At 40.7% G+C, this 15,643-nt stretch overlaps 1 protein-coding gene and 1 long non-coding RNA gene across 2 annotated transcripts; one reads left to right on the forward strand and one right to left on the reverse strand.

Moving 5' to 3' along the window:
* Positions 1-9,289: 9,289 nt before the first annotated feature.
* On the forward strand, positions 9,290-10,958 carry LOC306818966 (uncharacterized protein). Its single transcript, XM_079336728.1, has 4 exons — positions 9,290-9,348; positions 9,449-9,517; positions 9,957-10,103; positions 10,526-10,958. Exons 1-4 carry the CDS (start codon positions 9,310-9,312, stop codon positions 10,832-10,834), a joined length of 564 nt encoding a protein of 187 aa, XP_079192854.1. The 5' UTR covers positions 9,290-9,309; the 3' UTR covers positions 10,835-10,958.
* A 2,210-nt stretch (positions 10,959-13,168) lies between these two features.
* On the reverse strand, positions 13,169-13,543 carry LOC306818991. The gene is made up of 2 exons (XR_013778457.1): positions 13,323-13,543; positions 13,169-13,281 (listed from the first exon to the last, which is right to left on the reverse strand). It is a non-coding gene; the product is annotated as an uncharacterized lncRNA (long non-coding RNA).
* Positions 13,544-15,643: the final 2,100 nt, after the last annotated feature.

The following is a 15,643-nucleotide window of genomic DNA, read 5'->3' on the forward strand; positions in this document are numbered from 1 at the left end:
TTGCTATATTTTGTGCCTTTCAGGTTGCCATAGTTCACATAGTTCACAGAACTTATGCAACAAGAGAAGCCAACAATGTCTCTATATTTTCTTTTTGCCATACGGCCGAAACATTTGCCTGTGAGCGTCATTTCATGTTCAGGTCTTGCATTGCATCTCTTGAGTATGTTTAATAAGGTTACAACGTGAGACAACAATTGACACATTCACGATGCTAACCGCTAGCGTTCTTATTCAAATTCTCATAGACGTTAGCATCAAGCTAACGGACTTTTTGGTTGTTTAGCATTATGAGATGAATAACTTACGTTTTGCTGTCTGTTTAGTTTTCCAGTGCTTCCTTTATGAACGACTGGAAAAAGAAACTTCAGCGTCTTTATTAGAGGAAAACTGTTAGCTAACTGTCGAGCTGTGTATCAGGCTAAAGAAGTCATGCTCACACAGGGGCAGAATAGACAGCGTGTGTAAATTAGTTGACAACAGCTCCTGGGTCAGTTGGGAGAAGCACTGCCAAAAACCGCGGCTTTAGCAATCACGTGATCACGTTTTTTGAAATCGCGATTTCGATCAGAAAACGATAAATCGTTCAGCCTTCATGGAGATCCATCTGGAAACACAAAAACATTTCTTAAACGCAACTGTCAAGTAAACATTACCTGATCATTTACTTCGTCCAAACTCTGGTTTATATGCTTGATTGGATGAAAAAAAGTTTGGGTTACTTAACGTAGCCTCGGTTCTTTGATAACAGAGTGAGGTGTTTCACTATGGGAATCGCCTTGGCGTGACCATTCTGGAAGCTCCAATGACAACGTCTGTCAGAGACAGACAGGTCGAACTGTATTCGGGGCACGCCCCCCTCATATATACAGTCGACCCACCCACCTCAAATCATTCATGACAGGTTTCTTACCGTGCCTATGCAAGGAGGGATGTGAAGATGAAACATCTCACTCTGTCATCAAAGAACCGAGGCATGAGTATCCTGAAGCAAACTGATAAGGCTGAACACCAAAATTCACACTGATTCTGGTGCGACAGTCTCCAGTACTGCCTGTGCCACATCCGGCCCTGAGACATCCAGCCTGTAAAATCTAACAAAAGTATGCAGCGTCGCCCAACTCGCTGCATCACAGATATCCTGCACTGAAACTCCTCTGAACAAAGCCCAGGAAGTGGCCATGCTCCGAGTGGAATGAGCTCTCAGGCCCTGAGGGGACTGCAAACCCCGTAGGCCAAAGAGATGGCTTCTACAATCCAGTGGGATAAACCCAAGACACAAACAGTTGATCGTCTTGTCTAAATAAAGCTGTTTTATTCACAAACGCATGCAGAGCGTGCACTGGGCACAAAGTGTTGAGCCTCCGCTCCTCTTCTGATGAGAAAGGAGGTGGATGAAAAGCCTTCAACTCCACTGTAGAGCACCTGTATGCCACATCCACCACTTTAGGTACAAAAGCCGGATTAGGCCGCAGGCAGACTTTAGTGAGCCCAGGAGCAAACTGTAAGCATGCCTGTAAATCACTTACACGCTTCGCAGTAATGCAGCCTTCAATAAAACAAACTTCAACTGTACACAGTAAAAAGTTGGGAGGTAATTTCACGGAGTTGTCACTTTTAAACCCAATAAGAGTATTTTCAACACTATGTGGAGTAATAAACATGCAGTGTTGCTGTTAAAATGAAGTGTAAAAATGATGCGCCTCTCAGCGCAAATTCTGTAAACTTCGCGGGGTTCTCACTAACAACCTGACGTCACCGGCTTGCAGTACCCACTGGCACTGACACTATCAGTGACTATCCACTGGCACGACGTCACGCTGTCACTGACACGATCTGGTAAGTTATATATCATAATGCAAGTATATGTATCACATTTGCAAGCATATTGTTCATTTTTTCAGTTTTAAGAATGACAACAGTGTTCTGATGAAAATGTTCACATCACTACCGTATGTTGAACCGTGAATGCATTGCCAGTCAGTTTGGGCTTGCAACGTGATGTGAGGCTATGGCTTATGAGTTTAGTTTATAAAATGTGACTCGGTTTTTTAACCGTTTAAATTAGTGAACACACCTCGTTGTTCTTGTCCATAGCTAAATTTCAGGGGAAATAAAAAAAGCTAATTTACTAGTTTCTGGTGGTTACGTGGCTAATTATGCTAGGTTTTACGACGTTCAGATTATCTTCATTTTTATTAATAATAAACGACTACTCTGTTAGGTTTACGTTTGGCGGACCCCAAAATGCAGAGACATAAAGAACCAAAAATAGTTTTAACAAAAAGATATTTAATGTTCCAAGGGGGAAAAAACAAAAGAGAGCAGGCAGTGAGGGCAGGGAGCTGGCTGGCTGGAAGATCCGGAAGAACAGGAGGCACACAGCGAAAACTAGGGAATAAGAAAAAAACAAAGTCAGTCCATCAAGTGACCAAAAAACACCAAAAGCATAAAAGCCACGAGAGGCTATGAAAACAATTTGCTTGAAGGCAAACGTGACCACTACCGAGTTATACGGAATTATCTGGCAGAGTAGTTGGGTGAAAGCCAGGCTTATATGGAGGGGTTGATTAGATAGACGTCAGGTGTGCCTCGTCTGCTGCTTGGAGGAGCCTGCCCTGTCACTCACGTACCTGCAGAGGAAGAAAAACCAGAAGAGGGAGGGGGAGAAAGGACAACACAAACTATCACAGAAAAACAAAACAGAACTGAAACCTGAACCTTGTCGGTGAGCGTAAATGAATTCACATTGAATTATGAAAGCTTTGTTTTGATAACAGCTTCCAATTTAATCATTGTCAGCATGTACTCCCGTGGTTCCAGCACTAACGAGTTTACTGTTTCTGTGTTTAGACGGGTACCATGTTGGTGCGAGTTCAACTCGGGGGAGAACAAAAGTATGTGAAGTTGCCTGAGCAGACTTTTGACACATTCTTGAAAGAGGGTGAGTATTTTCAATCTTTTTAATGAACGCCGCATCTCGTTGCGTTGGCTCGAGTCGAGTCATTTTCTTTTGTTATTTACCACATAGCACTGGACCGGGTTAATGCTTTCTGTTCGATATGCATGTGTAACGGGAGTATTAAATGCATATATAACTTGTACGCATGCATACGAACGAACTTCCCTCTGAATTCTGTTTGAAGTGAAAAAAATGTCCCGTGAGGAGCAATGTGTTTCCACACGTTTATCGCTGAAAACCAGACTGTTCGTGGGTTGCTCCCTTCTCAACTGCAACTCAGACTGCCCCTGCCTGCCCTATAACCGTGGGAACAGGCCAAAAACATAGCCTAAAATGTAACAATTAACAAGAGTCACTGTGGGAACTCATTGTCACTGTTTGATTGCATGGCATGGTAAAGTAAATTAGTGCACATACAGTTTCTCATTATTCCTTTTGACTAACTCAGTGGTTGTAAAGTTCAACATACCTGAGGAAAGAGTGCAAGATATAAGAGTGCACAAGTTGATGCTGAGGTGTTTGCAGAAATTGCCAAAGAGTCATCTGGAACCTTTCACATCATTCTTGGCAGTGAAGGTTAGACCTCTATTGAATTGAATCTTTGTGCAATTCTGTTTTCTTATTATGATGATATTAGCCTCATCTGAGACCATTCATGTACAGTTTTTTTTCCTCAACCTGCACCATAATCTAGACCTTTTGATTTGACAGGTTCTTCTCAATCATCATCATCATCATCTGTGCAGTCTGATGACACCATCATTTTGAATTTATCAGCATGTGACTCCTTTGAAGACACTATGGCTGGAGAAGCAAGCCAACCTAAAAGGCCTTGTCGAATAAATTATGGAGGCAAAGGCTGTAATGGAATTAACTGTGATAGAATATTAGGCCTTTTTCTGCTTATAATCAAAGTGTTTACTGCAATAAAGTTTCATCACCCGGTCCAAAGGAAAGGTTTGATATTTACAGTTTGAATGATGTTCGCTTACATTTATATTATACCAGTTATTTTATCATGTTTTATTCCAGGTTTGTGTGTGTTAATAAAATTGTCATACTTTTCAGTAAGGTGTTTATGTGAAGAGGGCTTGCAGAAGTGAGTGCACATTCCAACATGTGTTTTGATGTGGCCCTTTAAACTGAATCACTCACCAACTCAAACATAGGTTTAGTTTTAGGCCCTGAACAGTTAATCACTCACCCACTTTTATATAGGTTGAGTGAGCCTTGATTCTTAATTACCTAATTGTCTTCTCCTTAAAGTCAGGGACACGTAGTGTTGAACCCAGAGACTCTGTAACTTGTGTTCTTGATTCATCGGGTTAATAAACTCTGTTAACCTGAAAGAGACGCCTCCAGTCATTCCTCTCATCAAAAGAATGCACAGAGAGATTCAAGGTAATTATTTAGAGGAGTCAGATTTCTATTAACAACATAGGAAAAGGATCAAATACCAACTTTTATCCTTCAACAGACAGACAGACTGACTGACCAAGACAGACAGACAGACTGACTGACCGATTGACCGACCGACAGACAGACAGACCAAGACAGACTAACTGACAAAGACAGACAGACAGACTGACAAAGACAGACAGACTGACTGACCAAGACAGACTAACTGACAAAGACAGACAGACAGACTGACAAAGACAGACAGACTGACTGACAAAGACAGACAGACTGACTGACTAACTGACAAAGACAGACAGACAGACAGACAGACAGACAGACAGACCAAGACAGACTAACTGACAAAGACAGACAGACAGACTGACAAAGACAGACAGACTGACTGACTGACAAAGACAGACAGACTGACTGACTAACTGACAAAGACAGACAGACAGACAGACAGTCAGAGAGACAGACAGACAGACAGACTGACTGACAAAGACAGACAGACTGACTGACCAAGACAGACTGACTGACTAACTGACAAAGACAGACAGACAGTCAGAGAGACAGATAGAGAGAGACAGACAGACTGACTGACTGACTGACTGACTGACTGACTGACAGACAAAGACAGACAGGCAGTCAGAGAGAGAGACAGACAGGCAGTCAGACAGACAGACAGACAGACTTACTGACCAAGACAGACAGACAGACAGACAGACAGACTGACTGACTGACAGACTGACTGACTTTATTGACCCCGATGAAGGTGCTGAGCTTCTAGTAGTACGTGTTGTTTATGCATGTACAGTTGTGTTTGAGGTGGGGGTAGTGCCAGAGGTGTGACAACAGACATTAAACAGTCAATGCAGACATTAGGGGTGCAGATTAAAAAACAGATGAAGTCAATAACATGCACAAACATTAAGGCGAGACACTACAGGTGAATAGGGTAAAAAATTAACTCACAGATATCAACATGAAACTTCTACAGTTCATTACTTATGTTAAGAAAAATATTTTTAATATTACAAGTTTTCTGAAATATTATGTTTAAATATGCAAATAAGGCATTATTTAATGAAATAAGCACTAATAATTTGCATACATTGGGGGGATATAAATCTGAACATTGGAAATGGCCAGGTTCAAAATTATTTTTTCATTTAGTTAACATATTACATACAAAGGGATTTAAGATATGTCTTTTTATCACTTCATAAATCAGAAAATACTATCAACAGACCTAAAAAAAAACATTTCGCCCTGTTTTTAGGAATAAACTGTTACATAAATCAGGCTATGAATGATATATCAACAAACCCCTCTGTAAATCCCTGCAGAGTATACCTAGGAATAAAACTGGAAAGTTTGGTGCATGTAAGTGCTACTGAAGTGGAGATTTATGTGACGGAGTTTGAGAAAAAACCCCTTTTGAGAAAACAGCGTTTAAAGATTTACATTGTAAAATTTCACACATTTCTAAAGGAAAACAACTCGTCAGTAGATTGGTTATAGCAATGTAGACCATGTCTAGCACATGGACAATAACAAATGGCTAAAACAGCACTGACATGTAAGGCTTTCAACTGTATACAACCACAGAAAACCCCAAATACAGACACACTAATGAGCAGCAGCTTTATGTCCATCAGAAGACTAAATGTCCACACAGAACTCAAAGTTCACCTATGAGTGTTTACAGGCTATAGTTGTACATTCCTACTCCATGTAGGCTGTTTGTATCCTCACTTCAATGTCCTGGAAACAGACTCATGATCAGGTTCATGTCCTTGGTTTTTGCCACCAAATAGAAAACCTGTAAAAGTAAAACTGACCAACAATAATTGAGATGGCACTTTATTCTATTTCTATTCTATCCATAAAAAATAATTTAATAAAAACAGGCTACTGTTATTACAATGCTATAATATGTTACACAGAGTTTCCAACAGAATGATGTGTGGAGGACGCGCTTGGGGTGGACGAGTGCAGCTTGCAGCTGGACAGTGCATTTATTGCAATCAATGTCATTCTTACCATATTTTTGACTTTATTTCATTTTTATGAAAATGTTGAATATGTTTGTAAGTAGTTTAAAATGATGCTCTAATGCGCACAATGCAGAGTGAGTTAGGGTGTGTGTTTGTGTGAAACGAAGAGACAGAGGAAAGAGAGACTATCAGGCTGTGTGTGACACTGTCCCCTGAGAGTATTAAATATAAACTCTGGAGCATGTTTTGACCCTGATCTCACACAATTCAGACAAATAATCAAACAAAGCAGCTCATTCAATTGTGCAAACATCAACAAGTGTGGCGTGCGCGTCACTTTTATATCTAAATCACCCCCCCCCCCCCCAGCTTACGTTCAGAAGCGATTCCGGGGGGGGCATTTCACGGGGTCATGCATCACAACTTGTCCTCTTACATCCCCTTGCAAGTGACAACTTTTGTTTTCTTTTCACTAATTTACAGGAAGATATTTTGACTCATTCTCAAAAGGTCCTGCGGAGGCTAAACAAGGAAGAGTCAAAGTATACCATGTGATGCGTCTGAACGAATCACGTTATCAGAAACACATTACGTTCTTAGCATTAAACCTCCCGTTAAACTTTCACGACTGGTTGCTGGTAGAAAGGAAGTGTCCTTATTTGGATTACATAGTGTTGTGCAGGAGAGAGAGAGCTTTACAGAGATATCAGTCATGACGGGCATCAGAGAGCAGCCGTCACACAGCACGTCCCGTTAGAATGCTAACTTTCGGACAAATTTACGCGAAACTTAACGCCGCGACCAGACAAAATGTATTAAAATATACACACAAATGTATTATTTGGATAATTTCTTTATGGTAGTTTAAAAGATTACATGTTCAGGGACTGAATAAACCCAAAATCTCAAAAATGATCAGTGCATAAAAAATGGCTGTTTTTGCCTGCCGTGTCTTGCCTTAAAACACAATATTGCTTCAAATGTTAATGACACACACCTTACAGAGAGGGGACTATCAGGCCACCAGCCAAGTGTGGTCTTCTGTTTCTGCTCATTTTAAAAATAACATGTTAATATCTCTCATACAAACACGTACACACACACACGTACACACACACACACACACCTTACAGAGAGGGGATTAAGTCCCAATTCAAATGAATTGATAAATATTAAACCTTTCAACCTCCTTCAAAACCTCATAACTTTGGCTGTGTTCAACTTAGAGACTTCATTTTGCTTTAAAACATTAATCAATGTTTCCACTATTTTACCAATTCACCAATTTCCTTGAACCTTAACTTTTATAGTTTTCAAACAGGGCCATAACTCTAACAGTTTGAACTCATTTTGAATGGGTGTGTCCGGTGGAATGTTTTGGTGGAGTGGGTAACATCAAACACTAAAATGTGCTTTGATGTATAATGGGTTTTCAGATAGTGTATTGATTGGCTACTTTCATTGTCTGGACAAACAATTTTCACATAGCAACATAAACTTTGACCAATCGTGTACACACTGTCTGTCCTGCTCTCAACTGCTGAAAGGCACCTGTCAGTCTTTGATCATCCAGAGAGAGAGAAACAATGGTAAGGAGAAGATTTTCTAATTATAGCCTTTATGCTAGAAATGTTAGCTTATTGTCTGATGTGTATATATTATTGTATATTCATTGTAAGGAATATAATACAGATTAAGATATGTAATATTTATATGTCGAGAAAAATCCAAGAAAACAAAGTTAGAACTTAAAGTTGAAATGAAGCAAGTTGCCACTCTTTTGACTTCACTCAAACACTGGTTTGATTTTACAATAGTCCAATGTAATCTTCCTAACGGCTCAATATATTAACTATTTATATTAATTGCCACATTTTATGTAACAGAGAGGATTGTATTATGAACGAGTAAATGTGGAAATACACAGACAAGCTAGCATATTAACAAAGAGTTGATTCAAGGTCATATCCATCTATGTGAAGGTTAGCTTCACAGCCATTGACTAATTACATGGTCTCAGCAAAAGACTGTCTCACAAAGTACAGTAGGACAAGGCTCTGGGTTCTGGCAAATAATGATGTCGCATAGTAACAGTAGCTTTGGCCAATCCCCCCCCCCCCCAAAAAAAAAGAAAAAAACCCACCCAGGCTGGCTGCTGTGAATTAGAGAAGAATTCACAAAATGGTGGACGTCTGAAAAGAAAGGGACAGGTTATATGATAGTATTATATATGTTAAAGTATAGTATAGATTAACATTAAATTAAGATATTATTAATTATAGTTAATTATTAATTATTTCTGAATTGTATTTTTAATATATCATTTTAATTCTATATTTTTAATGTACAAAGCTAATTGAATTTTGACATTTTACTTTTTGTCTACTCTTTATTTTCTTTGTGTCATTTTCATAAACTTGCATTGTCATTCATTTACTGTGCCTTTGAATTGCCCCCCTGGGGACAAATAAAGTGTGTTTAATTGAATTGAATTAATTATAGATAATTAAAATGAATTTATAAATGATTACTACTTTCATGTTGAAAGTAAACGTTTTCTCAAGTTTTTTTTTTAACAAAATGTCTTTTTTCTTTATTCTCATACAGATGAAGATAAACGCTGTCTGCGGCCAACGCCATGGCCCCAATTTCACTCCCCCACCCCTGCATATTGTTTTTATTTTAGAAAAACAAATCACGAAAACCCTTTCATGGGTATTTGAGGGAGGGCTTGTTTGCCCCTTAGTAAATGAAAAAAACAGGGCAGTCATCATTAGTGACGGGGAGACTGTTAAAAAAGTCACAATATTTGAATCATGCACCCTGAAATTTATTATTGGTTCGGGCTACGTCCTCCGGGGATATTCCCTTCATGGGACAGCCCCACCATATGGAATAAACCTCACAATAAACCACAATAGTTAATAAAAGGCTTGGGCAGAGGCCAGGGGGATGCCGGGGCTGTTCACCCTGAAGGGGATGGTGGTGGAGGTCAGTATAACATACATACACACACACACACACAGAGAGGATTTTTTTTAATACTTGCATGTTAAATGTTTAATACCAACAAAATATTTCTTCCATACAGGTGTCCACCATTCGAGCAGTCAGCATGGGTAGGGACAAGGCCCCCATCAGAGACATTGTCCTGGAACAAGTAAGTTAGATATATTATATGAAGTAACTGCTCTGAATCTGTCTCTCATTGACCCTGTGTCTCTCTGTCACTCTCAGCCTCTTATTATTTATTGTTAGCAGCAGGACGGCTTCAGCATTGGAGTGAAATAGAGAGAATTAAAGCACCTGTAATGTACTGATGGAAGTCATAGTCATCATTTCAGAGGTTGAGAGAACATGTGCAAAGATTTGAATAAAAGGGAAATTAGGGAGGAGAATGCAGACAGCTATACATAGCAGCACGTTTGATAAAAATGCTTTAATTATTTTGCAATGGGAATGTGTAGCCTGTTTAGGTAACTCATTTATCCTATCATTGTGGAATGATTTACATCTAAAATGGGTTGTCGTTATTTAAAATGTATGCATACTGGATCAAAGCCCCATAAAACACAATACTATTGTTCTATTTATTTAAGGACAATCACAGGGTTGGCGTCACTCTGTGGAGGGAGGTCGCCCTATGCCCTGTGGCGGCTGGAGCCTGGGTGGAGGTCACCCACCTTAAGTCCCGAGAGTCAGGGTTTGGGACTAAATCCCACTCGACTCAATACACGGTCATAGTGGTAGGTTTTTATTAAGTCTCTGATCTAGTTCTTGATTTTACGAGGAGGAAATGGAGCTAACAGACACTCCACTCCTCTGATTTTTGCTGATGTCTCATTTCACCTGCGTGTTTGCTGACTTTAGTCAGATTTGAGGGAAACTTTTCAAAAGTGCAGATTCAAAAAATAAACAACTATTTTAGGTTTGTGTACAATTAAAATGAAAGGAGCAATATGTAATAGACAGTGTCTAAAATGGGTATCCATTTTATTCAAAATTAAAAACATTGGAGATAGCGGTCATTTAAAAAAAAAAAAAATAAAGTTTTGATTAATAGCTTGCCATGAGACACAAATTAGCTGTTTTCCAGAGGATTTGGGAATTCCACCAATCACTGTCTTGAAAAAGGCAGTTTTAACTTGTGTTTATTTCTTGCCACCAGGAGGCCAGCACCAGCCAGGAGGCAAACTGCCTGGGGGCCGACGATGTGCCAGGGAAGCCGGGGTGGCTCCATCTTCTCTTGGAGAGTGGGGAAATGCCCCTTATTTCTGAGGAGAAGTGGGGGGTTTTACGGCCACAAATGACATTCCTCCCATTTCCAGTAGTTATTTTAGTTAAAGGGGGGGAGGTGGTAGAAGTGGCTCCGGCAGGGAAAGAAATAGGAGGAGAGGGGAAGAAGGAGGGCGAGGACGAAGGGAAGCAGGGGCAGGTGGAGGGAGAGGAAGGAGAGATGAAGGAGGGGGAAGAATGATACAATAATGTATATATGTTTTCAATGTTTTTTATTCAATGTGTTTAACTTATGTTGAAAGTTATTGTTATTGTGTTATTGTTCATTTGTTGTCACAAATTTGTGATAATCAGTGTTTAATTGTTATGTTATAAATTGTTTACTTGGACAAAGTGACTGATTGATCGTTTACTTGGACAAAGTGACTATACAATTAAAACAACTTCAACCACGTAATAATAATATAAGTAGCCTATTAGATCTCTCTCTCTCTCTCGCTCTCTTTCATTGATCAATCAATAAAATGAATCGTCTTTTTTTTTTTTTTTAAATGTAGAGTACTTGGTTCCCTCCTATTAAAAAGGGATTGAATCATGTCCTTCACTAATGTCAATATTACTTTCTTTTAATTCGCTTCCCTGACGCTCATCAGTGACCATAAGAGCAAATCCAATTATTTATTTAAAAAATATCAATGTTAGAGTTTTCTCCAATGCCCATGCTTTCAATTAGTCAGTTAACAAGTGACCGGTTTCACCAGGTGCTGAGAAGTGCTTTATAGTTTACCGACTTGCAGCATCACGTTAAGGTGTGCTCATCGGCCTTGTGCTGTTTGTGTGTGTTGGAGTCGAAATGCATGCTTTTCTGGTAAGACGGCCTTTGGAGACCTGTGCTGGGTGAGCTTTTACCTGTCGCTCTGGTCTGGTGGACCATTTAAGCGCTCCCATTCATTCCCCTTTGACCTCACGCTCTTCCGGGTCCTCCGTATTGGCCGCCTTGTCCTACAGCTCCAGGTAGATCCCATTTCATGTCCGAATGCATAAAATAATCCTTCCAAATCCCATTTATTAAGCCGTCGTTCTAAAATGTTTCTAGTGCAGCTGTTTGGCTGCGAGCCCCGCACCGCTGCGCTCCGTTGCTTCTGCACCTCTTTTGTGTGCGCAGCGTGACGCTTCTCACGCAGGTAACAATCTCCTTGACCCATCTCTTTTCTGTGCCTGATACATTTCTAAAAGTGACTGTCTAACCAGCGTTTAGGTTGCAGCCACGCTGCAGGCCAGGCAGATTGCTTTGCATTGTGCACTCCTGGCTCACATTAGCGAGTAACCTGTTGCTGTCAGGTTTAGTTTAGTTGGTAATCCAAATCTATTTTTCTTTAGGTGTCATCAGTGGTCTGCAGTGGCACTGGCACGTTGCCTCTGCTGCTTTGCCCTTTACCTCCTTCGTTCTGCTCTGCCTTGCTCCTCGCGTGCCGTTGGGGTGCTTGCGCTCTGCGCATTCGTGTCTCCAAACCTGACACTTTGAACCGGCGCTGGCGCTTTTTAAAGAGCATATTGCAGGTTAAAGACAAAACTTAACTACCGTATTTTCCGCCCTACAAGGCGCACCTAAAAACCTTAAATTTTTTCAAAAGCTGGCAGTGCGCCTTATAATCCGGTGCGCTTTATATATGGATCAATATTGAGGCGCAACAGGTATTGCAACTACGGTAAGCAGCCGCGGACGTAGAAGAAGTAGTGCGCGATGCATGCTGGGATATATAAAACGGCGTTTCATTCGTGTGTTTGTTTAAAGACCCTGAAATGGCTCCTTCTAAGAGACACGCTTACGACGCAGAGTTTAAACTCAAGGCGATCAGTCACGCAGCAGAACACGGGAATAGAGCAGCAGCGAGAGAGTTTAATATCAACGAATCGATGGTGCGGAAGTGGAGGAAGCAAGAGGATGAGCTGTGGCAAGAAGACTAAACAGTTTCCGCAGGTGCAAAGCGAGATGGCTGCAGTTAGAGACCGAGTGGCTTTTTTCACACAGCTCCGTCCCTATTGATCTGCGACTCCATGCGCGCGCACATATCACCGATTGTGTCAAAAAAACAAGTGAAGCACACTAATTCAGTGCTCGCCGTCATTCCGGGTGGATTGACAAAAGAACTCCAGCCGCTAGATGTTTGCGTCAACAGAGCATTCAAAGCTAGACTGCGAACTGCGTGGGAGCAGTGGATGACAGAAGGCGAACACACGTTCACCAAGACGGGGAGACAGCGCCGGACGACATACGCCACTATCTGCCAGTGGATCGTAAATGCCTGGGCTGATGTATCAGTCTCAACTGATGACAACTTTGATGATGAGGTGGAGCCGGGCGTGTTGGATGCCACACTCGCCCAGCTGTTTAATTTGGACACTGAAGAAGAAGAATTCGAGGGATTCGTAGATGAGGAATGAACTGATAAAGTGAGCTTTATGCGTTTCTTTTGGTGTGTTTACAGTTGAACAAGGTCGGTCATATTGTGAATATGAACATTAACGCGTGATATTTGAGTTATTAGTTCTTAATCAATAACTGCTTTTTTGAGTTATTGTTTTACACTATTACGAGTGTTACTATATTGTGATTGCACTAACGTTTAATTTACCGTAACAGCATCAAAATGTTTTTTATGCGTTTACTGAGTGGAGGAAAAGTTCCTCTCCACTATGTGAGATAAATGTTGCAGTACATGTTTTACCTTGCTGTTGTTAAAAGATAAACTGTGACACGAAAATACCGTACTAATACGGCAGAAAATAATAAAACAGTTTATTCAACTTTAATCTGACTGTTTTCATCATTCAACATTTTTCATTGCAACATTCCCTTTAGCGCAGCACCGTCCAATGGATGCATTACGTAACCCAAGCCTCTACTGTAACGGTGCGCCTTATATATGGAAAACGTTTTAAAATATGTCATTCATTGAAGGTGCGCCCTATAATACGGTGCGCCTTATAGGGCGGAAAATACAGTACAGGAAAAAAACATTCTAGTTGCTCATTGTCTGTCACGATTCATATTTGAATGATTGGTCATTTGCTTTTTGGCTGAAGTTTACTCTACTCAGTACAGTGGGGCAATTTTTGTTGTTCTGAACATTAACAACTATTTGCTTTTCTAATGGGGAATTGGTATTTTTTGATACTAGCTATTTGTGTTTATGGTTTGAGTTTAACTACAGTGTCCCAGATTAATATGTCACTGTTACAGATGGAGGTAGCCTGTGACCTCCAGCGCTTCTAACGAGCTGATCATTGAGAACACCTGTCCTCATTGCACCCAGCCTTTGCTCGTCAGCCTGGCTGCTCTATAAAAGGAGGTTCTTTCCCTCAGTTAGGCGTGTGACTGAGGGAAAGAAGGGAACGGTGCACCTGGGTCCCAAGTGCACCGTTACAGCTTTACACACCTGCCGAACATTTTTTGATTCAACCTGCCCTGACAATCCAAACGCATTTGCCGTTTGTTTGGTAATCTCCCTTCGTCTGCTAAATAATGAAGCATGCGGGACACTTTTTTTTTTTTTTTTTTAACACCGACTGTTGATTGCATGACAGTAGACTGCACTTCAATGTGAGGACGAAGTAACTCCAACAACGGCAGGAGTGAGGACCAGAACATACGGAAATTTTCACAAAAAAGTGCCTGAACAAGAAAACGTTGTGAGGGCATCCACTTTTGTCACAGGCAGTGACGTTTTGAAACGCAAAACCCCGGTTATTGACGTCCACATGCAAACAAAAAAGGAGAATTTGCAAATCTTCACTTTGGTCGGAGAATTTTAAAAGCTTCGTTTTTGATGCGGTCAATCTGCATTTTCGTGTGGCTGAGAGGCAGAAACATCTTCGTTTAGTGAGATACCCGGCTACGTGTGGACGGGGCATCAGTTATTCTAACAATTCATCTGGAAAAAAAAAACAAGTGCAGACAATTCTTTGGTATGATAGGTTAATGGGACTTGCAAATGTTTCTCAAGTGAATTTTTTTAAATTATTTCCCTGACAAGCCCTCAATTGTTATGAAGGACAGAAGTCACAGAGAGGAAAACTAACAAATAGGATTTTGCACCTTCATAAAAAAACAAAAATAAGGCCTTTTGGTTTCTAAAAGGAGAGGTGGAGTTATAAGTCTCCACAGTCATCTACTAATTCTACTGAAAGAAAGTAGACGAACTAAAGAATCTGGCCTCAAACAAAAGTTGGAACCTTTTGCAACTTTTTTTGAAAGCCTCTTCCCCATTCCCAACCTTACAACACTCTTTCCACAAACAGAGAAGTCAACTGAAGATGTTGACTCTCTGGTGTCACACGCCTAACTGAGGGAAAGAACCTCCTTTTATAGAGCAGCCAGGCTGATGAGCAAAGGCTGGGTGCAATGAGGGCAGGTGTTCTCAATGATCAGCTCGTTAGAAGCGCTGGAGGTCACAGGCTACCTCCATCTGTAACAGTGACATATTAATCTGGGACACTGTAGTTAAACTCAAACCATAAACACGAATAGCTAGTATCAAAAAAAAACAATTCCCCATTAGAAAAGCAAATAGTTGTTAATGTTCAGAACAACAAAAATTGCCCCACTGTACTGAGTAGAGTAAACTTCAGCCAAAAAGCAAATGACCAATCATTCAAATATGAATCGTGACAGACAATGAGCAACTAGAATGTTTTTTCCTGTACATGTTGGATTTTGCAATCTCTTGCAATGCTAAACTTCAACAGAGCAACCTACGGTTAGTGGAGGCAGACCGCTGCAGAAACAACAAAGGGTTTTACATTGATGTAGCTGGCATCTATGTAGAGGAGACAAGGATGACTAATATCAGGAGCTATTAGTACAGGTGCTGTGGCTAAGAGTGCTTTTCTTTTTCTGAAAGCAATCCAGTACTCTGGGGTCCAATGGTAAAAGACCTTTGAGCTGGTGAAGTGTGTAAGGGGGGGCTGCTACTTACGCAACATTTCTGCAAAATTCCATGTCATAGCCAGCCATCCCTAAAAACCATTTGAGCTCCCTGCGGGAGGT

This window comes from Symphodus melops, assembly GCF_947650265.1.
Source record: "Symphodus melops genome assembly, chromosome: 23".
In the NCBI taxonomy this organism is placed as follows: domain Eukaryota; kingdom Metazoa; phylum Chordata; class Actinopteri; order Labriformes; family Labridae; genus Symphodus; species Symphodus melops.